Source organism: Colletotrichum siamense, assembly GCF_013390195.1.
Source record: "Colletotrichum siamense strain Cg363 chromosome Unknown KSG_Cg363_contig03, whole genome shotgun sequence".
NCBI lineage: Eukaryota > Fungi > Ascomycota > Sordariomycetes > Glomerellales > Glomerellaceae > Colletotrichum > Colletotrichum siamense.
The window spans coordinates 989,389-1,013,212 of NW_023501016.1; the positions used below are offsets into that span (position 1 = coordinate 989,389).

At 51.5% G+C, this 23,824-nt stretch overlaps 7 protein-coding genes across 7 annotated transcripts; 3 read left to right on the forward strand and 4 right to left on the reverse strand.

The window, feature by feature from the left end:
* Positions 1-548: 548 nt before the first annotated feature.
* On the forward strand, positions 549-4,401 carry CGCS363_v004261 (uncharacterized protein; the record flags this gene model as incomplete). The annotated part of the gene is made up of 3 exons (XM_036636110.1): positions 549-732; positions 791-1,501; positions 2,285-4,401. The coding sequence occupies 3 exons, from the start codon at positions 549-551 to the stop codon at positions 4,399-4,401; spliced, it is 3,012 nt and encodes a 1,003-aa protein (XP_036497533.1).
* Positions 4,402-5,403: 1,002 nt separating this feature from the next.
* On the reverse strand, positions 5,404-5,737 carry DOG1 (2-deoxyglucose-6-phosphate phosphatase 1; the record flags this gene model as incomplete). The annotated part of the gene is made up of 3 exons (XM_036636111.1): positions 5,404-5,408; positions 5,455-5,564; positions 5,619-5,737. The coding sequence occupies 3 exons, from the start codon at positions 5,735-5,737 to the stop codon at positions 5,404-5,406; spliced, it is 234 nt and encodes a 77-aa protein (XP_036497530.1).
* A 444-nt stretch (positions 5,738-6,181) lies between these two features.
* Positions 6,182-8,311, reverse strand: CGCS363_v004263 (putative transcriptional regulatory protein; the record flags this gene model as incomplete). Its single annotated transcript, XM_036636112.1, has 3 exons — positions 6,182-6,184; positions 6,247-7,298; positions 7,360-8,311. 3 exons carry the CDS (start codon positions 8,309-8,311, stop codon positions 6,182-6,184), a joined length of 2,007 nt encoding a protein of 668 aa, XP_036497531.1.
* A 6,707-nt stretch (positions 8,312-15,018) lies between these two features.
* MCPB-2 (Carboxypeptidase 2) lies at positions 15,019-16,704 on the forward strand (the record flags this gene model as incomplete). The annotated part of the gene is made up of 2 exons (XM_036636113.1): positions 15,019-15,247; positions 15,302-16,704. The coding sequence occupies 2 exons, from the start codon at positions 15,019-15,021 to the stop codon at positions 16,702-16,704; spliced, it is 1,632 nt and encodes a 543-aa protein (XP_036497528.1).
* A 176-nt stretch (positions 16,705-16,880) lies between these two features.
* Positions 16,881-18,430, reverse strand: puuB-2 (Gamma-glutamylputrescine oxidoreductase; the record flags this gene model as incomplete). The annotated part of the gene is made up of 4 exons (XM_036636114.1): positions 16,881-17,149; positions 17,208-17,781; positions 17,831-18,120; positions 18,178-18,430. The coding sequence occupies 4 exons, from the start codon at positions 18,428-18,430 to the stop codon at positions 16,881-16,883; spliced, it is 1,386 nt and encodes a 461-aa protein (XP_036497529.1).
* Positions 18,431-19,677: 1,247 nt separating this feature from the next.
* On the forward strand, positions 19,678-21,506 carry CGCS363_v004266 (UNC93-like protein 2; the record flags this gene model as incomplete). The annotated part of the gene is made up of 7 exons (XM_036636115.1): positions 19,678-19,853; positions 19,922-20,183; positions 20,240-20,459; positions 20,520-20,662; positions 20,717-20,831; positions 20,884-21,067; positions 21,131-21,506. The coding sequence occupies 7 exons, from the start codon at positions 19,678-19,680 to the stop codon at positions 21,504-21,506; spliced, it is 1,476 nt and encodes a 491-aa protein (XP_036497526.1).
* Positions 21,507-22,027: 521 nt separating this feature from the next.
* CGCS363_v004267 (uncharacterized protein) lies at positions 22,028-23,799 on the reverse strand (the record flags this gene model as incomplete). Its single annotated transcript, XM_036636116.1, has 6 exons — positions 22,028-22,281; positions 22,335-22,424; positions 22,478-22,709; positions 22,771-23,077; positions 23,136-23,578; positions 23,638-23,799. 6 exons carry the CDS (start codon positions 23,797-23,799, stop codon positions 22,028-22,030), a joined length of 1,488 nt encoding a protein of 495 aa, XP_036497527.1.
* Positions 23,800-23,824: the final 25 nt, after the last annotated feature.

Sequence of the window (23,824 nt, forward strand, 5' to 3'; positions counted from 1 at the left end):
AATACCCTACTTGCATTGGTCAGAATGACAGCCCCTGATTCGTCCGGACTCTTGGAGGTACTTCGCGATGTACATTTATCGCAGCCGACGAATCAGGCACTGTCATTTGCTGCGACAGTTGTTAGTCCTTCAAGAGAAGCACGCAATACACATAGCGACCTGACGGCAACTATCTGTGAACTCTTTACTAGATCTAAGCGTCCGCTGGTTTTCAAATCAAGAGCGATAACGTTGCTGTTCAACCAGCATGGGGCCCTGTGCGGATCCCCGTTCCGAACCTCTTCAGCGTGCTGAATCCAGGCTTGGGATTGGTCGCCTGATTTTGTGTGAGTGCGACGACGCCATTTTCAGCTGTGTCATGTGTTGGTAATATCTATGGCACATGATTTCCCGCGAGGCTGTGACGTTGTGACCATCTCAGTTCCTTCTTCATCTCAGGTCTTTCCTGGCTGAAGTCTGTCGCATCGTCGCATTGTCGCAGCGCAGCTCAGCACCCTAACACTTGTGCGTGATGCCCTTGATAAGCCCATCTCGCATTCAATTCAAAAATGGCCACATCTGAAGAGCAGCCTGGCCAGGCTGTCCACGAAAAGCCGTATCAGCTACAAGAAATCATTCGAGCACGGCCAACAGGATTCGATTGCAACTCACCTCGCGCCCCTTACTTGAAGTTCACCTTGGGACCGGGGCAACTAACCCGACTCATTGTACGGATATGGTCACACGATCAAGGTACGTGTTTTGCTACCACAAAACTGCACACCTCCACGCATTCGCTGACATCGTCCAGGACGAGCTGACACTACTTCGTCATTGAACCCATACGCGGACTCCAACACATGGTTCGCGCTTGGACTGATACAAGAGGATGAGGAGCCCGACCTCTATGAGTTTCAACGAAACGTACGAGCGTCGTTTGATATTCGATGCCATACTCACGAGTGGAATCTTGGGGTTCCATCAGAAGACGACGAAGAGATGGATGACGTTCAGGCTTGGATCGAATCTTTAGCGTTTATGGAAGGCGGAGAGGTCGGCATATTCCCTCTTGCTCGCTATCCAGGATGGACAAATCTGGTCTGGAGAATGGAAGTGAAGGTTTACTCTCACCTGACGGACACGGACGACACGGGCGATCCGCACGACAATCACAACGAAGACGAGACTACTCGTCAAGTATCAGCGCATTCAGCCTCAGTGGTGAAACTTGAGCTGGACGAAACGGTGCATATTCTTCGACAATTCAACGATCTTGCCAACCAACTTGCCGATTTACAAATCAGGGATCCAGAAGCTATGAGCAATAGCATAATTCCGAGGGTCTCAGTGGTTCCCGGCGGATTCCATCCCATGCAACTCCGGAAGCTAGACATGATTGCAAAGACGCTCGCCATGAGGTCCAGGGCTACTTCAAATGTAGCTGACCTCGACAACGCCATCTTCGTTGAGAAACAGGCTCTCACAGGAATGACACCAGAATGGGGCCGCGTCTTCGAAACAGGTTTGAAATTTGTGGCAGACATGACATGGGAAAGGTATAAGCTTTCACAATCGCTGCCACACCTGCGAGAAAGCATCTTCCACACAACACGAATCCTCGAATCTATCCCATCTCATGCCCCGACGAGAAGCCAACACTGTGGAAATCTCATCACGTCCCTTGACAAATGGCTAGACGAGAGCGAGAAAGCGCCAGAACAAGTTGATGTAATTGCTGTTACAAGGACGGCCCTATCAGGGGTTTTGGAAACGGACGCTTGTTATCATGACGTTCTTCACATGCTTGCATCAGGTTTGTTCTTTGAATTCAAAAGAAGCAATAAACTTGAGGATTTGGACGAGGCCATTGCAGTTGCAAGGATGGCGATTGAAGCGGCCCCATTGCACCATCCAAAGAGAGTCGAAAACCTCAAAAACATAGGGTTTGGGTTGAGGCACAGATTCAACCACACTCACCAAGTTTCGGACATCGACGAATCAATCTTGCACAGTCGAAAAGCTTTGGAAATTGCGCCAGCTGGGCTAGAACGAGATTTCTTTATACAGCATCTTGTGCAAGGGCTGAAAGTTAGGTTCAATCTCGTTGGAGCTTTGGTGGATTTGGAGAAGGCCATCAATATCATGGAAGACCTTGTTTCATCTTTGGGAGAAAACGACCGTCGAAACGCCGGAAGATTGAATGTCCTCGGAAGTATGTACCTGAGCAAGTTCGGAAGAACCCAAGCTCTGCCCGATATCGAAAATAGCATCCGCGTTGTGAGAAAAATGGCCGAACTGACACCAGAGAAAGATGAAAACAGGCCCAGCAGGCTTGTCAACCTTGGTACGCAGCTTAATAACCGGGCAAGATTAACCAAGAATGTCGACGATATCAATGAGGCTATCAACCTTGGACAAGAAGCGCTTGCGATCTCCCCTCGCGATCATGAGAATCGATGCGGGTATTTGAACAATGTTGGAAATCTTCTTGCCGAACGGTTTCTCGTCACACACGATTTAACAGACTTGGATCAGTGCATTGAGTACTTGAACGAATGCATCGATACTGCCCCTGCAGGACACGAGAGTATGAGCCGATGGCTACTTAATCTTGGAGCGCGACTTGACCTCAGGTTCTCCAATACAGACCAAGATGCCGACAGAGATCAGGCAAGAGGGTACTTACGCGCGGTGCTGGGTTCTGAGCAAGCAGACGTAACAACACGGGTCTACGCGGCTTACCATCTTTTGCCAAAGGGGTACATGGACCAAGACAAACATGAGGCATTCATAGACGCCAAAACTGCCGTGGATCTCATTCCTATATCGGCGCCTTTGTCTCTTCAGCCTGAAGACAAGCAGTTCTTTTTGGGACGTGTTGTTGGAATCGCATGTGAGGCGGCAGCAATCGCACTCAATGACGGCCAGAGCCCTGTCACTGCCATCGAACTTCTGGAAACCGGCCGTGGAGTTCTAGCCAGCTTCTTCCACGATAGGCGGACAGATTTATCCTTGCTAGAGGCCAAACACCCCGAACTCGCTCGGTCTTTCATCGAACTCCGCGCCGACTTAGACAAACCGACATACCGCGACGCCTTCGAAGATATCGAATCATTCGACGATCCGTTGAGCCTATACAAGCTTCCAGAAACAGACCAACGTCACAAAGCGAGCACAAAAATGGCCGCGCTTTTGGAGGACATTCGTGCGCAGCCTGGTTTCGACAGATTCCTGTCTTCTGCAACTGGAAGTCAAATGCAAGATGCTGCAGAAGACGGCCCAATCGTCATCATCAACATAAGTTCCCGACGTTGCGATGCTCTGATTATAGAGCAATCTCGGATACATGCCTTTGAACTGCCAAAACTCACCAAGGATGACGTTTTGCGACGCGCAGATGATGTCGGGTCGTTCAAAACACTCATGTGGCTTTGGGACTCTGTGGTCGGACCGGTACTGGACCATCTGGGCTTCTCGAAGCATTGTGTCGACGACAACTGGCCACACATTGTCTGGATCCCAACTGGGCCTCTTGTTCGATTTCCGTTGCATGCTGCTGGCTATCACCTAGCTCCAGGCCACAGGACCGCCATGGACAGGGTTATGTCTTCATACAGTTCGTCTGTGAAGGCCATTATGACATCTCGTCAACAGCGTTATCATGAATTTGGTTCAGATGTCGTATTGATCGGAATGGGAGAAACCCCCGGGCTGCCACACTCAAGCCTCCGCTACGCAAGAACTGAGGTTGACGTGGTTCGTGGTGTTTTCAACTCGACTTCGCTGAATTGCGTGCAGCCTACTTCTATTAAGAAAGACGTTCTGGCAGCTTTGGAGACTTGCCGCATCTTCCACTTTGCAGGACACGGAGAGTCGAATCGGCTTGACCCGCTCAAGAGCCACATTCTGCTAGACGATTGGATGACGCAACCTTTAACTACTGCAAGTCTCATGGAGAAGAATCTTGCATCTAGCCCACCATTCCTAGCCTACCTGTCGGCATGCAAGACAAGCGAAAACTCCAACCAGGATCTCGTGGATGAAAACATTCATCTGACAAGTGCATTCCAGCTGTCAGGCTTTCGACATGTGGTTGGGACTCTGTGGGAGGTCGACGATGAATTGTCTTCAGAAATGGCGAGATTGACATACGAGTTTCTGATCACGAAAGGGATATCAGACGCATCCGTAAGCGGTGGCTTGCATTTCGCTACGAAGAAGCTTCGAGACATCTGGGCGGCGTCCGTAATTGCGGACTTGAAGCAGAGGGAGAAGGCAGACAAAGTTAGAGACGCTGTGCATGATGACGAACAGGAAGGAGATACGTCGCATCATGGAGAGGATCTTAGGTCCATGAGAGATATCAGAAGAACCGAAATCATGTTACCGCTCTGGGTGCCATACATTCATTACGGCCCTTAGCCCAGGGTTTTCCGATAAATGGTCGGTCAAATCTATATGCACTGGTTCCGGAAGCGTCATATGACGTTGACTGCTCTCTCAGGCTATATTTTTCTTTATTTCCACACATTATCTGAGCTTCAATATCGCTGGATAGACTGTAATAACATTTGACCAACGCAGTTCGCAACAGAATTTTGCTATCCAGGCGGATGCTTCTAGCTAACCGGGCGGGTGTTGGATATATGACGATAGGGACGATACGATAATAACGATTATAACGACGACGACGACGACAATAACAATGATAATAATGACAACGATAACGATAATAATAGGGAAGGAGAGAAGGATGGGAACAGCGACTATAGTAGTAAAGCTTAGTCAAGATAAGATAAACTATTAGGATCAATATAGGTAGTTATTCGCCCAATTAACTAGTAGTATCCGCCCAGATAGCAAGACTCTCGCAATATTAGTCTCAAGCCTTCATAATCATTTACTCTTTCAACCTATCATTTGCGATTCTATGTTATTCATCCTACTTTTGATCGTGAAATTTCACAACTATCTTGCTATTTTGATAGCCGACGACCTCAGCAGAGAGAAGATCCTTCACCACCCAGTCAGGCTTTGCTGCAGATACCTGGTCCTTCGAGTGAGTCGTCAGAAGCGCTAAAACCTTGCAGCCTGCTGCTTTGGCCGCAATTATGCCCGCTGGGCTATCCTCAATAACCAGTGTCTCATCTGATCTCCCTACCAGGCCAAGCTGCTTCAATGCAAGTTCATAGCATGAAGGATCTGGCTTTCCGTTCTCTACCAGCTCTGCTGTGACAAGGTGATCTGGAACGGGGAGTGACAGTTGCGAGATCCATCTTGAAGCGAGGGGCTCTGACGCCGATGTCACGATAGCCCACGGGTTTTGACACTTCGCCACAGTCTCAAGAAACTTGAGAGCTCCGGGTATCTCTTCTACTAGATGTCCGTATAGCGCCGGCAACTTTGCTTCAACCTCTTTAACGTCTAATCTCAAGTCAGCCGCCGCTTTTATTAAGAACACACAAAGAGTCTTACACTCCCAGTTTGCCTTGTGAGGCGCCACCAGCTTCAACGTATCAATGCTTCGCCGTCCGTGAGATGTTTCCAAAATAGTCTCAGGTGGAACGCCGATTTCGTTTCCAATTCTGGAGTGCAGTCAGCTTAGGCGATTACACCTATAGAAATCCGGTGAACCGTACCTGTGCCAGTGCTCAACGATGGCAGAGGTCGTGTCGATGATAGTCCCGTCCATGTCGAACAAAATCGCTGCGAAAGAAGCCGTGCCCGCAGGGGCTTCAGCGTTATTCTGGGAGCCCATGGTCGATACCGAGGTCTCGTAATGAAAGCTTGAACCAGCTGGTGGTTAAAGAACGCGGGATTCCTGATAAGAGATCTTCTAGGATATACAGCAAAAATACTTGTAAAACCAATAGTAGCATAAAATCTTGACGTCGTATTTGAAGAAGCAGGAGAAATTGACTATGCAGTTCAGGTTGCACATGGCTCGGACTTACCGAATGGGGAAGGTGGGGCAAGGGTTGGCTGCACTTCGCTTCCTAGCATGTGTTTCCCAACTTGGCCAAATAGATCTCTGAGAACAGAATTTTACTCAGTATGGGCGTTGATCTTGAAACTTTACATATCTCTTACTATTTAACAATACTAAGCAGACTCCACTGTTGAAAACATTGTATACATCTTGAGAATTCCCCGCCCTGTGTCAATATCTGACCACTTTTCCGAATCCTGAATGACTGCCTTTCTACTATCCCATGCTGAACCGACAGTTAGCTAGCTTCCTTCTTCCGGTATCGAGTATCGATTTACAATGCCACCATCGCTCAACTGAACAACCTCATTCTTTTCTTCGTCAGAATCTTCATCCTCGCTCGAGTGGTTGCCTCTTGTGGTTTTGGCCGCGACCTCTCGTCTTTTGCGTTCCAATGCCGCTAGGGTCACGCCAGTACCCCTGAAGTAGTGGGACATTTCCTGCAGCTTCTTGCAGAGATAGTCAACGTCAGTGCCGCTAACCAGAGAAAACAAATCTTGGGGCCGATTCTGGTTAGATTGTTGCTCTTCCAGAATCGTAGACGCCGCGACGAACAAGCCCTGGTTGATGAACGGAACAGAAAGATACCCGGTTTTGTCGATGAGCTCAGCAGTGTTGAGCATTTGAACAATCTTTTGGCATGCCACCAACACAACCTGTGGCTGGGGTGAGTTACTCGTACCCTCTGGTGAATGCTTTCTCGACAGGAGAATTGTGAAAGTGTAAAAGTAGACATGAAGCATCAAGAACTGTCCCGCCTGCCTACACAGGCTGGCAGCTTTGTAGTTATCGATGCTAAAAGCCAGATCTGGAGGAAGGGAATGGTACAAGTTCATGATCTGATCTCTGACCTTTTCCAACTTGGATCTTTGAGATGATTCATTTGAAGAAGTGGAGGCGTCAGCCTGCTCTTCGCTCCGTGTCTGGTTCAGAAGCTCAACTGCTTCTGAATAGAGCAGCATAAACCGGGCTATCTCAGGGAATATCTTGTTCTTCATTGACACGTGCTCCTGGAAGTCCAGCTGCGCGGCTTTCATGTCGTCCGTTGTTGGGATTGGCACTTCGACCTCTGAGCGCTTCAGAGTGGGTGGCCTGCCAGTAAGCAGGGATACAAACACATCCAAGAAGAACACCGTCCAGAACAGTATCAGTTTGGATTTAGCTTGGTGCAGTTTGGACATCTCATCGCTGAGAAGACCTTTGCCGTCTGGACTGAGGGGCGAACGATCCCAGAAAGCGACGCTGGAAGGGTTCGCTTCTTTCTCGGGACATCGATGTAGCCCCATATCCTGAGCCATTCGGATAGCCATACCAGAAAGCATCCATAGTCCTGAAATCCTTGTCAGCCTTTGATCTTTGTCTCGCATTGATACCAGAGAAACTTTGCTCACCAGCTTCGTTGTTGTCCCCAAATTCCGCCCAAGCTAGGATCAAGATTCCAGACACAATGTCTGTCGTGGGTATGGCTAAAAGTGTAACAAGCTGCTCTTTTGCACGCTTCAGAAAATAGGTCCCATTTCGCCATGGGCTGTCTGCGCCTACATCCACTGTGCCCGGCGACAATTCAACGGGACAAAACCTCATCGTCAAAGCTGCGATAGCATTCATCAACAAACTGGACGCCTGGCCTGAGCGAACATGACCATCCAGAATCTTGGGTTCGACGAATGGGAAGTAACAAGCCAGCCGGTTGAAGAATACCTCGGCTATTTGACGAATACCTTCCAGAGGTAGATCATAGGGAGAGTCGTCAGACATTGGCGTACCTGGTGACGGATGCGTTGCCTTCACCCTTCGAGAGTACAACGTCATCGAAGTTCCAGGGCGGCTACTAGCATCGGATTCACCACTCCCTTCTGGAGATCGAGTGTTGACGGCAATTGAGAGCTTTCTCAGTCCGGGCAGAACAGCAGTGGGCCCGAATCGTCGATACAGCCGCAGGCGCATCGCTTTGGCTGGGGGCCTAGGCGTTGCTGCGGGATCGTCTGACTGTCGGTCGGCGAGAATGTTATCCCAGTTGATGTTGCTGACGTTTTCCATTCCATCGAAATCGAGCACCAAATCTTGAATTTCCGACCAGTCATATGACATGTCCATGTTGTCGAATGAAAATAATTCCCTGGACGGAGATTGAATTTCCGAGTGCACTTCGGATGGCTCCTTATTTGCCCTGATGCCCATCTCAGGCACGCCGACATGAATGCTGTTGAAATTCCCCGGCATTTGTGCGCTCTTTTCTCCTGGATGTACGCTGAGATCCTCACCTCCTGAAGGTTGGCTTGCCGCCCTGTTGTGAAGATGAGATTCCTCTGAAGCAGGCTGCTGGCCGTCCCCGATGACCATGATGCTTTCCATGGGTAGCGTTCCGGTTTCTCGCGATGCATCGTTTGTGCTTTGCACCTTGCGCCTTTTTCTCTTGTCGACTGTGTCCCAGCGACACTCAATATCCGCTTGCTGGCATGCCTGACACCGTGGGGGCTGGGATTGCTCTCCCAGTGTGGAAGATCCTTCTTGACCAACGGACACATGGCATTTCACCTTCCTAGACCGACATGTCTGGCAGGCTGTTGATGGAAGCCCGGATCTTCGCCGAATACGTTCATTGCGAGTGCTGGAACTGAAGTCGTCGACAGTAGACACGCGAAATGAGCCGATTTTGCTTTTGCGGACGGGCGATGGCTGAGCACCTTCTGATGCGGGCTCGCTGGGTAACATGGTGGCTTATTTTGGCATGTTCAACTCGTCAAACATTTTGCAGGATGCTGAAGGAGCAAGGCGACCGGACTCTCCGTTGCATGTTTGCGTAAAAACGATCTTGACGTGGAATTACGGCGGGGCGAAGTAAGTCGGCGCCGTCGCAGAGCTGCGAGTCACGTGTCAGCTCTACACTCGTTTTCGCTGCTTATTCGCACTACCTTGACCGCATAATGACTGCTACTAGCAAAAGTAGTATGGACATTTGACCATATGTAGTTCGTGGTGGTCACATGCATGTTTGACGCTTATGAATTTGCTAAGAATTTCTTCAAATCGTGCTTGGTGCTAGTGATGCTCGTACTATGCTGGAAGAACTGCTCAATGTTCTGGAACATGACAAGGTTTCCATAAATGTTTGTACAGAGAATTACAAAGCTTTTCTGTCTACAGAATGTCCAGCGGAATGGGGCGAACCTGACTGCCCTAAGCATTGTTCGCTATTTTGCTTTGTTGCGCTCGGAGTTACTGCATTGGGATGCCCGAGAGCTAAAAAGGTATTCCCGAGATTCCCAGCTGATGAGGTCCCATGCCCCAAGAACTGAATCTCAATGCTTCAGATGGCCCCTCAAGTCGAGCCCATGGAAAATTTGAAAGCAGATTGACTGGTTATCAGTGTGATTTCCCATGCACTTAGTTTGTACGTGAAAACGAAAATGTCGGCTAGAGCTTCGAGTCTTTTTCTGTAGTCAGCCTCGAGCCACTACATACGGTGTACCGCAGAACGTACCTTAGAGACCCTCACCATAATCCACGTGAATATTGATCGCGTCAAGAGGACCACTATCATCAATTTGAGATATTCCAGATAGGGTTTCTGGTTCCTCCCTCTTCCCCTTGTCGTCCATCACCCACGAAACGGTAACGGGGCTGATGTGATGGATGTTCTCAACGAAAGTGATGCAGCTTTCCGATCGAAGGTTTTTCCAGATTCGCTCGGTAACTGCGAAGACAATTGTGGCAGAACGTGAAGTGGATCTTTTGGGGAGTGTCAGATATCCGCGGGGCTTCACAACCCACTCCCCGAGAGCTCGAACAACGTCTTCGTTTACGTCTTGGAGGGTGACTTTCGCATACACTCCCCCTCGCGCTGTAATAGGACGTTCTTCGCCAAATTCGGTGTCTTCATGTGCGCGGTTAAGCAAGTCTGCGAACTCCCTGCAGCGGATACCAGCTGCCTCCTGGCCGGTTGTTGACTTTGCTTTGGAAGCCATCGCTTCTGTCTGGAATCTGAAGGAAATCGGATGTTGATCAGATGTAAAAGAAAGATGGTGGTATGCTGTTTCAACCATTTGAATACTTATTATACTTTTTCGTACATGTCTCTGACTATATTAAGAGTACAAGGGTTGCAAAAGACCTTTTTGCCAACCGCAAAGAGGTCTGAGAGGCATCTTCACGGCTTTTTGACTTTTAGGAACTATCCAGGTCGCAAGTTCACCAAGGTCATTCCCGCATAGCGCAGAGTAATGACTGACCTAGCTCTCAATTGTTCTGAGGCAATCCGTTCATGACGGAGCTCAATAACCATAGCAACAGCCTTGACGATAAGCAATGGGTACGAAATGGCATATTCTTTTATGAGTTAATTTAATATACAGGCTTGATTTGATTGTAATGCTGTCGTCAAAACCGCGTTGTGGCATATCCGATGTACCCGGATGGGCCAGAGGTTCAAGCCACTCCACTCGTAAGGTTAGACACATCCACCGCCACCTTTGCTGTTGCAGCAGTTGGCAAAAACGGCAGCAGCTTTGTTGCTCAAAGGGCAGGAAGTGCTGCTCCACTGAGCACCGGCCTGTCCACAGCATGCCATGCCGGCCATAGCATAGCGCTGCTACCTGGAAGCCCGTCGCATGAACACCAGCACGCCTGTCTAGCGAAATTGGGAAGAACAGTTCCGGCGGCAACCACGACGGTTCCTACAACGAGAAGAATGGCAAAGAGCCGTGGGAGCCTCATGACGTCTATCAAAAGGGGACTAGTGGGTGGGCCATCAAGGTTGAGTCATAGTGTGGCCAGCCTTACCAACGGGTAATTCAGGCAGGTGACTCAAGAGAGACTTGGTGGGCTGGAGGAGTCGTCTGAAAAGGAGTGGACTCTGTCTGTTGGACTGCGAAAAGATGTGACAATCAAAAGGTGTGAAAACTGTTGCGAGTGAGTCATTGAGGGTGTCCGAAAGGTGTGTAGCAAACCGAAAAACATGTCTGTTTAGGTATTCGAAGTTACTACTTATCATGGTAGTGCTAAGGAAAGGGAAATCCTTATGCCGTGAAGAATAGGGGCCAAGGACTGATGTTGAAGACATATATGCAATCATGATGCCTAGTTCTCCGTATGTTGAGTTGATTCCTTCAGATCCTCTACAATCGGACGAGACTGAAGTATTTGGATTGAATGCCTGTGACTGTTACCACAACCGCGGTGAGAATGGCATATGATTTACATGATTATAATTGCGCAAGATCCATCGATCCTATAGGAGGCGTTCCCCAGCCTGTGGGGTTGGGAAAGCTGACCCGAAATCATGACAGGATGCATTTGTCGTTGTGTCAACCGGTGTGGGAGGCCACTCAAAGATAAATCAGATCATGAGGTTTCATGAAATTAATAGACGTGATTTTAGAGGTGCTTAGAGACACTTTCCATCGCTCCTATCGTGCAAACATCATTTCGCCAGAAACGTTGATAAATTGAGAGCTTATTTAAGTATCACGCCGCCCAGTTCCGCTTAGTGTACTCTGAAGGGAAGGTTCCTTCAGGATTCGTTTTCATCCTGGAATCACCCCGAAACACCATCTGAATGATTCAATTAAATGCGCGACCGAACCCATTCTTCGATGTAAATTGAAATTCCCTCTGCCATGAGGGAGATAGTTTGCTATTGCATGGGGCCCTAGTTCCCCAGCTATGAAAGTTTCAGTTTCTGCGCTTAGTGATTTTCAACCGACGAGAAAGATGCTGTAAAAGTGTCGCTAACCGGGCGCTATTCAGGCACATACCTCGGGCTAGCTTACTGGGCGGACTATTGCTGATATCTTATATCTGTACAGTAGCTTGATAGCTATTACTGCCATCGCTTTCGTCATCGTCGTCGTCGTCGTCGTTGTTGTTATTGTCCTTGTCGATTTATATTCGTCTTCTATCCTGCTACCCTATCCGCCCGCCGTTTCAGTATTTCTTAGAAATTAGTGTCAAATCTCCCTAGAAACCCTCTTCTACGTGCTTTACGTTTCCTTGCATCCGAACCTCACTGCACGCGGATTTGTGGCGAAATGCAGGCCAAGCGTGTTCTTTCAAACGTCCTTCCTTTCATCGGCCGAAAAAGGAGAAAGCCTACTCATTGAGACATGAGACGCAGATGCTAATCAAGGTCGGCGATTACTCTGTATGCATGAAGACCCTCGCGGGGCTAGTGCTTATGTGCAGATTCAGCCACTGCCATGCATCATAGGGCACCTAAGCGGTTGTGATGAATTATCTGCGACATGTACATGAACTTGAGAAACCTATCAGAGCGTCTTACTACCCAAATTGGCATGGAAATCTCCGTTCCCGGGGCATTGGCTTTCTACGCGTTCCCCACGCCACGTTGCAATACCATCAAGTTAGAGAAAGCTGAGGACCCAACATTGTAATGTTTGGGGACAACCACGAGCAACGAATACTTTCAGTGAATATCTCTTTTTAATCACCATCTAGTTTGTACAGATTGAGGTGAGCATGCATGAGCGGCTTGAACTTGAGAATTTGTGCATAGCTCTAACTTAAGGCCGGATATTGGCTGGCTGAGAAGTAGGAGCATTAAACTAGGGTTTGTTGTGCAACCCACACCCCAGATAGCCTTTCCGGACTGGCGACAATGGGCTCAACGCATTGCCCAAAGCATATCGAAACAAGGTGAGACCTTTTCGGAAAGCCCGCATCTAGCAGACGATCGTGTTGAGCGGCTTCTTAAACGGCGAGCCCGGGGAAATACAACAGCCGGCGACCATACCGCTGACAGAAAATCTCAACACAGATGGTCCCATCGAGGGCAGGACGAGTTGATATGTAGAAACATTAAAGACACGATGTTGCCACAGCTTGTGCTTTTGGTCTTAGCAGCATCAACAAGATTTCACTAACTGAGAACACCTCGTTTGAAACACTTGACTCTGTTAATTCATCGATTATTATCTACCGCGATAAGTCGCCAACTCAACATGTTCACCAAAAGCTTCCGGTCTGCTTCCTGGGGCGCAACCCTTTTGTTCTCTGCAGGTGTTGCATTGGCCCAAAGGAGCCCATACGAGAGTCTCGTGCTCGCCGATTGCGGCATCGGTCTCGGGGCAAACGGCGGTTCTACCTCACGCGAGATGATCTACTACCCGGGCGATGTGTGGACGGGCAACGGGCTAGATACCTACAGCCCGACCATGATGGTCAACGTGCCCTGGAGTGGATCGTACCCTTGGGGCCAAGCTGGCGGTGTCAGCGCAACTATGCCCAATGGTGACGTCTTCACCGTCCACATTGACCGCAGCATCAAAGATCCCAACCCAGCTGGCGATGCTTGGCACAAATACGAGTTGGACAAGCCGTTCAAGTGCTATTCGTACCACTGGGACAAGGTTTACCAGCTGGCCGACGGCAAGTGGTGCTCCAGTGCCTACGTGTGCAACCACCGCGACAAGCCGTACGTCAAACCCGGCAGCGGTGGCGGCAACAACAATGACAAGGACGACACGACCATCACCGGCTCTACCAACTCGGACTGGGTGGACCTATACGAGCAAACCGCGGAGAGCGTAGTCGCGACTGTCCGACGCATGTTCAACGACAAAGGTACCGATTGCGATACCACGGCCATCTCGATCGGCTCGGGCTGTAACATTGAGTGGTCATGCCACGCCAACGAGGGCCACTCTGAGCTGCATTCCCTGCAGCGACTCTCCACCGCCTTTGCCAATCTCGGCAAGACCAAGGAATACTCATCGAAGCGCGAGACGACGACTCGTATCTGTCGCACGCCGGACACACGCCCCGGCCGCGAGGGTCAGTGCCTACAGTGGGTGGACAAGGTCGACCACTACGTCAAGGTGCCGCGAAAGATTAAGATGACGATGGACAACATCCCACCGAAAGGCTCGGGCCGCAACCCCTCCGAACATGGCAACATGGAATACGAGATCAAGTGTAACAAGTCGTCGCTTGAGTGCGCGCTTTGCAACATCATCGGAACCGGCCTCACGGTGCCATCAGCTGGAGTTGGTGCATCCGTCTTGATCGGCTGTATCTCGTCGCCTTTATGCCGGTAGTGGTAGTCGATGAGCTTTTTTAGTAGCTCTTCCCAAAGCATCATGCAAGTTCCAAGAGTGACGGGAGGGATGTCTACGACTTGACAGACTGATAGATATACAATGTTCTTCTGCCTGCGTTTCTACTCCTATCTCTAGTGTTGCTATTTCTACCTCATTTGTTTCTCTGTCTCTATCTCTGCTTCTGTTTGTAAATCTGTCTATCTATTCCATGGAGGGAAAATATCATGTCTCTCGATATCAGTATTCATGACCTCATTTGACATAGCCAAACGTGAGAAAAACACCCACCTTATCACGGCGATGACTTCCGACTTTTAGGTAAAATTATAAAACAATGCTTCAAGCACGCTATTCACATATAACTCCGTGTCTGTCTACATTGCACGTTTCATACTTCTCTCCTGTGTTCCCTCCAAGTTGGTCAACATTGCCTATATATCTAACCCATCATTGATTCAATCCACGCGTGCATTCAACGTCCTTACGATTTCCATCTACAACGACGGTTTGCTCCTACAGGTGTTATCACACACAAATATTATTAACAGTTGAAATCAAAAATCGATGCACATCCGCCCGACGGCCTGGTAATGGCTCTTTCTTGGCAAGATAACATGTCTTGGCAAGCGATATCGCAGCGCTTGTATGGAAGCTCCGGGGATTTTTGACAGCATCCCCAAGACTTGAAACCCCACACTTTGAGGGGCGTCCTCCACACTAGAGATGAACAGATGCCTATTTGCGCATAGCTCGAGCAAAAATGCCGTGACCGTCGTACCGCGACAGCGACAACATGACGTTATGGGTCCTTGACCGTGGTAAATGAGGCCTTGGCGATGCGATTGGGGTTCGGTGGGAGACCGAAAGACCGCGGGCAAGATTAAAAGAACACACGCCCATGTTGCTGTCCCAATTTTGGTGTTCTTCGCTTCACCGTCGCCGCCACCAATTGCCAGGACTTGATCGGAGCCAGGTCCGGAGACGATCGTCAATATGCGCTACCAGGAAACAGCTGCCCTAGGTCTGCTGCACGCAGGCCTGGCCACCGCGCTCACCTATGCCAGCAACCAGGTCGAGGTGATTCCCGATACCGAGGTCGTCGCTGCCAACTTCCCTGAGGTAGAGGGCGTTGAGCTTCTCTCGCCTGCATTCGCAAACCCGGACAGCGTACCTGGCACTTTTGCCAATGGCACCAGTGGACCGACTGACCAGGCAACTCTCGGTGCGTGACGCCAACATCCGGTGTATTTGGGCTATTCTGACTGGACAATCGCAGACTACTACCTCCAGACTCTGGCTGCCCGCAATGAGTGGATGACCTACCACAACCCCGACTTCAAGTCCGAAGAAGGCCGCACGATACCCTACGTCTACCTGTCGACCACAAAGCGCATCTCCGATGGTCTCGCGTCGCACGCCAATGCCAGTGTTCCCAGCAAAGTGCGCATCTGGATGCAGGGCGGTGTCCATGGTAACGAGCCAGGCGGCGACCAAGCCCTGCTGGCTCTTCTCGGCCGATTTGACGCCAATACAACCTGGGCGGCGTCCATCCTGGACAAGGTCGATATCATGATGCTTCCCCGATACAACCCCGATGGCGTCGCGTACTTCCAGCGTTACTTTGCGACGAATTTCGATCCCAACCGTGACCACACCAAGCTAGCTCGCCAACAGACGCGCGACATCAAGAAGCTGGTCATGGGCTTCGCGCCGCATGTCGGCGTTGACTGCCACGAGTACAGCCCGACTCAGGCGTGGGGTACCAAGCAGCAATGGATCGATGCGCAGGACGGCCAATTTTCAGCCATGAAGAACGCCAACATCCACGCTGACATTCGCAACATCTCAGAGGCCGTCTTCGCCAACGCCATTGCAGCGGCGATGGAGAAGCGGGGGTTGAGATGGGGTCCCTACGTTGTCGGCTCGGATGGGACTGACGACATTGTGCTGGAGGAGACTACGGGCGACGCCAAGATCGGCGACAGCTCAGTCGCGCTGAGCCAGGCCATCATGTTCCTGACGGAAACCCGCGGCATCGGTCTCGCGGACCAGCACTTCCAGCGCCGCGTGGCCACGGGCCTGACAATGGTTGAGACGATTGTCCAAACGGCAGCGGATCACGCCGAGGAGGTTTACCAAACTGTCGAGAACGCGCGGACGAAGTTCATTGAGAGCACTGAGGATATTGTCATCACGGAGTCCCCTCGCCCGACGAACATTTCATGGCAGTTCATCGAGGCGGAGACGGGAGCTTTGGTCGATATACCGGTTCAGTTCCTCAACACCACGCCTGTTGTCGCGAACCTCACCCGCGCTCGTCCCGAGGCGTACGTGTTCTCCAAGGCGTGGGCTGACGTAGCTGAGCGTCTCCGCGTGGCTGGAGTCACCGTTCAGACGCTCGAGTTCGACTTCAGCGGCGAGGTCGAGGCATTGAACGTTACTAGCGCTAGTGTTGCTGCGTCGAAGTATGAGGGCGTTGCGAGATCTACCGTGGAGACTGCCATTGTGAAGAAGGAGATTAACATTCCGGCGGGAGGGTTTTGGATCAGCACGAGACAGAAGAACGCCGCCCACGCTTTTGTTACGTTGGAGCCGGAGGGTATCGACTCCTATGCCACATTCAACATTCTCCCCGTCAACGTCGGTGATGAGTATCCCGTGTATAGGGTCATGGCATAATATATTCAATAAGGTCGACCTTTCACTAAGAGGGGCGTCAACATCTCACGTACCTCAAGGTAGTTAATCGTCAAAGGATTAATTCAATAATATTGATGCTCACTTGCACTGACTTTCGTCTCCAGGAACCGTGAGAAATTGCCCTCTATTAACCCCTGCTGCCACCTTTCCCCAATCTACAGCTTCGGTGCAGTCTTTTGCGATGCCTTCCAGCTGTCCAAGACATTATTCTTGGGATTGTCCAACCTGGCTTGCGAAGCTTCGTAAAGCCTTGGGATACCTGTGCTCTTAAAGTCTACACCCTCCATCACCATCGAAGCGACGCCCTTCGCAGACAAGAAGATTTGCGGCATGCCGTGACCGGTGAAGCCGGCCAGCATGAACTGGTTCTGCCTACCAGGGACCACGCCGACGTGCGGTGTTGAGTCCGTGGAGTATCCCATAACTAGTAGCGAGTAACGTCAGCAAACACCTCACATCGGTCCCAGAGTATGCCAACTTACTTCCAGTCCACACCTTGTTCGTGTACGCGCCAGTGTCTTCCCAGCCCTTGAAGACCTTCTGCATGTACCCGTCAAAGTAGTGCTTCGCCTCCTCAATCAGCTTATCATCGCTGACATTGCCATACCACTTTTCCAAGTCGTGGTAGTACGCGCCCCTGGCACCTCCCACGACGATGCTGCCGTCCAGCCTCGGGATGAGATACTCGTACTCGCTCTCCGACCAGCGGATGATGTACGAGTGAGGCAGCAGCGGTGCGGGCGTCTTTCCGGGGTGGATGTGGCTGCATATCCCCCGCACGGGGACAATCTTTTCCGAGAACTCGGGCAGGATCGACGACGTGTAGCCGTTTGTCGCGTACACGATGTTCTTAGCGCGCACAGTTCCCCGCGGCGTGGTGAGTGTGAGAAGCCCGTCTGCATCGGGCTTTTCTGTGACCTTAGTCACGGGTGTGTGTGTCTGCAGGTTCACGCCGGCGGCAAGCTCCTTCTCGAGGAGGCCGATAATGAGCTTGTACGGCCAGAGGTGACCGGCCGTGTATGAGAGACATCCCTTGACGCCCTTAACGCCCGATAGCTGGTTTCTGTCAGCGACTTTAACCTTTAATGTCAAAGAGTTGACTGACTTGCTCTGCCTCAGCCCCCTTGGCGAAGTACACGTCGTCCATCACTTTGACGCCATGTTTCCTCAGCAACTCAACGCCAGACCTCATGCGCTCACAGATCGACTCGCTCATCAACGCGTCAACAGCGCGCGTGTACACAAAGTCGCAGTCAATGCCCTCGGTCTCAATAGCTTTCTTCACGGCTGCGAGGTTGTCCGCCTCAAAGTTGGCGCACTCGCCAGCAACCTCAACGCCATGCGTGAGAGCAAGGGTTGAAGGTCGATTGTAGGGGTCCGGCTTCAGGTGGCCGCCTGCACCGCCGCATCATTAGAAGTATCTCAATAAAATCAAACATATCAAAAACATACCATTTCGGCCCGTGGCCCCGGAGCACGCCTCTCTCGCCTCGAGAATCACAATGTTCGGGGGCGGGGTGCCCTTGGCCTTGGCGATGTTGAGAATGTGGTAGACCGTCGAGACGCCTGCATAGCCGGCGCCAATAACGGCAATGTCGACCTGTGAGGGGACGTCGGGGGTAGACCGGTGATTGTCGAGCGGGTGCGGACTTGACCTCCAGAAGGAGGTCGTGGAGTTCGGAACCGGGAGCGGGGAGGGCGGCATGGCTTATCCGTATCGGAAGAAAGCAGTGTCTGTCTATCAATCAATCCGCCCGTCTGTTGCCAATTGAATATGTAAATCGAATTACAGCGCACTAACACACCACTGACTGCTTTTGGTAACACCACGCTTAGTAGCCACGTTCGGCCGGACCTCGCTGTTATAAAGTTCCCCCGGGAAATGTTTGGGAAATGTTCGCCGTCAGCGCTATCGCTTGCTTGCTGGGTCCTCCCCCGCTTTCGGCTCAGATACCCCAAACCGATGGAGTTCGCTTGTTCCACCACACCCCGGACACCTGCCGACTAAGTAGAGGCTAGAGGAGCAGACAGACACCCAGCTGGGAGGGACAGACAGCAGAGAGAGCTCCACTGCAACGTCACCCACAGATAACGCGGGATATGCAGGATAACCGTTGCTCGCCGCCCTGCAACCTGGCGGCCGTGCTCAACTTTCCCGCCTCGTCTGGCTTACCTTACCCGGTCCCGGAACGTTATCAACGCTGCCTGCCCCCTGGAGAGACCACGTTTATCAGGGGAACCGGAACCGGGCCGGTGCAGATAAGAGCCAACACTGTTGCTCGTTGCCGGTCTGCGGTCGTGTGTGGTTGGTCGAGGTTGGGAGGCCACATGAGCAGGGTAGCATGTGTCGATGGGGGGAGAGCTTGTCATCTAGCCATCCCGCGGCCGCCATCCGGGATGTCAGCGGGGTGCGAGGACACTGGCCGTCTGGGGAAATGGGCTCATGTTTTGATACCTTGATGGCGACATGTTGACATTATTAGCAGAGGGTCTTGCCAGCTCAATTGCCATGTTCAATTGAACGGATTGTCTGATGTCGAATTGGGCTTTTGACATTGTGAAGCCGGTCGACTTGAAGTTTGGATGCCAAGCCAGGAACAGTTGCGTTTCATTGAAGGGGATCGGAATCTAGTGGCAAGGTTGCTGCTGTTGCAAGGGCCATCCGCTTGACAGATACGCATCGGGGATTTTAGATGGGCGCGTGTCACTTGTTATCTCCAGGCCGGTGTGCCATGGATGACAATGGCACACTCCTGACTGGCCCTACGCAGCGCCTGGGCCTCACCCAAACCAAGTCCATTGATACGGACGTTCCAAGTTCCTGTCTGGGCGGCTGATAGGCGACCCCCAAAAACCTTGAATATATAACTCCAATGGACGTTGAGACACATTCTCTTTGCCGCACTGATCTCTTCTTAATCGAGATACGCCAAATCTCGCCATCTCTTCACCATGGCTCCTGAACCCACGAAAGACGACACAAAGGTCGACGACACCACTGAGCTGGGCACCGTGCCCAGCCATGTGATCGAAGCCGACCACTATGGCATCGACGACGCGTACCTGCGTGCGCCAAAGTTCACCAAGTTCTGGCGCAGTGTTCTGTGGCAGATGATCCTGTTTGGAGCGTAAGTAACAGCAAACGTCTGTGCATCGATGCAAATGTAGAATCTAAGTCTTGTGTCTTCTGCTGCAGGTTGTCTTTCGTCGGCCCCGCCATGTCCGACGCCATCTCCAACCTCGGAGGTGGTGGACTCTCCACCCCGTACCTCGCCAACTTGGCAACCTCGCTCAACTATGCGGCTGGCTGCGTGATGACCCTCTTCGGAGGACCTCTGATCAACAAATTCGGCATCAAGTGGTCTTGCATGATTGCTGCCATTGCCATGCCCCTGGCTGGCTCTGCCTACTATGTCAACGCCAAGTATGGTGTTGATTGGTACCTTCTCTTCTCTAGAGTAGGTCACATGTGTAACTGCCATTGAGCATTTGAACCAGTCTAACACCTCTTTAGCTGATTGGAGGCTTCACATCGGGATTCCTCTACGTCGCCGAGACGACCGCAATGCTTTCGTACCCCAAGCAAGACGACAGAGGCTTCTACCTAGGCATTTGGTCCGCGATGAGGAACTCGGGCAGTGTTATGGGAGGTGCAATCAACTTCTCCACCAACTACTCCGATAGCACTGCCGGCGGTATTGCATGGTCTACGTACCTCATCTTCGTTGGCTTCGGTAAGTCTTCCCATCGTGCTTGTATAAGCCTACAGTAACTGACCAAGGCTATTTTCACAGAGTGCACCGGTGTCATCTGGGCATTCCTTCTCTCGCCCACCAGGCGCGTCCGACGTAGAGACGGTGCCAAGATCCCGATGTCTCCCAGCATCAGCTGGAAGCAGGAATTCTCTGCCCTGTGGAAGCACGCACAGCGTCCCAAGGTATGAAGGTCTCTTCCGTTCAAGACTACTGTCACAAACTAATGCCGGGTGCAGACTTGGCTCATCTTCATCCCCTCCTTCTACTCCTTCTTCTACGGTGGAACCATGGGAACCTATCTTTCTCTGCACTTCTCTGTCCGTGCTCGCGCGCTCTCTTCTTTGATCATGCGTAAGCAGTCCCCGTACCTCAATACTAGGAACACATCTAACACGCTTCTCAGCCACGATCACCATCCCGCTTGTCATTGCCTACGGAAGGCTTCTGGACAACACCCGTTGGTCCCAGTCAAAGAGAGCGTGGATCTCCTTTGCCATGTGGTCCATTCCCCAGGCAGCCTGCTTCGTCTGGATCGGCATTGAGTACGGCAAGTTCGGCCTCTCCAAGCCGGCACTTGACTACGAAACGTACGTGCATCCTTCCTCCTCCTCCGCTTCACCCTCAAAGTTACTGACATTAGCTCCCAATAGCCACGGTAGAAGATGGGCCGAAGCCTACATCCCCTATCTCATCATCTTCACGACCGGCTACTGGACCCAGCTGTCCCTCTACTGGATCCTGGGCACCTTCTCTACCGACGTCGCCTCCAGCTCCAGAACCGGCGGCCTCTTCAGAGCGTTCGAGACGGCAGGACAGGCTGTCTCGTACGCCATCAACACCAACTCCGGCGCCGACCCCAAGGTTGCGTTCATCGTCAACTGCGCCATCCTGCTGCTGGCCGTGCCCTGCATGGTCTTCCTCATCCGCCTGGTGCCGGAGAAGCCCGCGGAGACGGACATTGATGCGGGGGAGCTGGCGGCGATCGATGGTGTGCCATCGGCGGCGGGGCAGACGCGAGATGACTGAGTCAGGCTCGACCCGGCACCCCGGTCGTTTAGTCATTGTTTAATTAGTAAAGAGACTGTACATTTCCCTTCCGCTTGAAATCTCGCCGACCTGTAGATGTCTGCCTGACCTTGATGTCTTCCATTCGGTGTGGACAGCTTTAAGGAGCACCACGTAATCCGGGGCATAAGTCACCCTTCGCCAGGAAAAAATATCCCGTGCTCACGTAACATGGAAGCCCTGGCTTTGAAGATCAAAGAGTCTAGACGTGACTTTAAGACTCGTATTTGAAGGCATTCGCCAGGTCACTCACCTTGGTTCATAGTTGATGTGAGGTTGGTGGACTATGCTGAGTCCTAGCGGTATATCTCAATCGCATCTCACTCTACAATCAGCCATTCCAAAGTGGGTTCCTAAGTATCATTTTGTAGGTTCTTTATTATTTTGTCGGCCCAATTATTGAGCACTTTATATACACGAGGCCCCATTTTTTTTACAGATGAAGAGGCTCTCAATGGGTCTTCTACTCCTCTACTTCCACGCTACAGTCTCGGGCGGCTGCGAGCGTCGTTGCAGAACGGCTTTTTCGCGCTTTCCAAACTGCTCTTTCTCTCCTCCTCCCATTTCGGCGCGGCATCAACCTTTTGCAACTTCTCAATCCGCTCAGCAGTGGCAAAGAAGGGACTCGGCAAGGGAGGGAACGGTGCGACTATCGATGGGACGGTGTACTTGACAGCCAAGGCGTCGAGTATGAGAGGGGTGAGATGAGCGGTAGAGCCCAGAATTCTGGGCATGCCTTGACATTTGTTAGCTTTGATCGTGAAGTCTTTTGAGAAGAAGAGTACATACCGTGGCCTGAGAATCCCGCTGTGACGAAATGTCCGTCTTGTTTGGGGATAGCCCCGACAAAGGGGAATCCGTCAATGCTCGAGGAGTCAACTGTCAAAAGTGTCAACTGGTCTGTCTTAGTAAAAATCATGAGGAAGGCTTACCACCGGACCAGCAGCCGCCCTCGTTAACAGGCTTGGCAAATTCTGCCTTTTCTCCACCCTCCCAGCCAACAATGTCTGATGATGGCCACGTCTCGTAAAACTCGGGGGCACCCTCAAATTGCTGGTCTTCCTCGTCGTTGAGAATGCACTTGTCCGGGTAATGGCAGAGAAGTTGCCTCGCGCCGCCGATGATAATGTTGTTGTATGGCGGTGGGAGTTGAAGATGGTAGTTCTGGCCGAGTTCATTAGATGCCTGTTCAGGGGTTTTGAGACAGGATGAATTGAAAACTCACGTTAACGTTGCTATCCCAGTGCTGAGCACCAGTATGCTTGATGAAGCCTTCCGGAGCCTTCAAAGACGCGATGGTGCATCGGTCTTCAAAGATCAGATTGCTGAAATTAGGCAGAAGGTGCGAGGCCCATCTGTTGGTGGCGTGCACTACAGCCTTTGCTTTAACATCGCCCCTTGGGGTCTTCACAGTCACCCAGCCGTCGGCATCCTTTTCAGAAACGCTATCGGCGGGTGTGTGTGCTTGGAGGTTCAGGTTGCCCGTCTCAAGGACTTTCCTGAGCAAGGCGTGGACGAATTTGTACGGCCATCTTGAAAATTTGTCAGCTACCCCTGAAGCCTTGGCATTGAAGAGGACACGATACTCACACTTGACCGGCGGGATGCACCACCGCGCCCACGCAAGACTTCATCTGTGTGAACTCCTCCGCGGCTTTCGGATCCTCAATCAGCCTGCAGACCTTGACCACATCGTCACCCTCTCCATGGTCCTTCTTCATGGCCTCGTAGTTGCCCTTCAGACGCTCCCATGCCTCGTCCGTCATGGCCGCGTCAAAGGTCTCGCCGAACTTCAGGCAGATCTCCTCAGCGATGCCTTCTGCGGCTGCGAGCTCTTTGAATGCGGGGAGATGCGCCATCTCATGCTTGATGAGCTCCATTCCAACCTTGGGGCCAAAACGGACGGACCACGGCTTGTAGCGTGAGTAGGCGTGAGGCCTCAGCTGTCCGCCGTTGCGGCCTGTTGATGAGCCGCAAATGTCGCGCGCCTCCAGCATGAGCATCTTGGGCTTTTGCGGCGCATTTTCCGTGAACTTGAAATCGTGGTCAGAAGGCGGTTCAAACGCGTTGCGAAGGGGCTTTTCGGGTATACCTTTTGAAGCCAGTACGCGGTCGTCGCACCGGCATAACCACTGCCAACAATTACCACATCGACTTCCTTGGGCAGCTCCTCGGTCGAACGAAAGTTGCGGAGGGGGGACTCAGCCCCCTCGATCCAGTAGGACTTTGTTGGGTTGCTGATCGGGAGAACCATCGTGATAGTGATAGTGATAGTGATA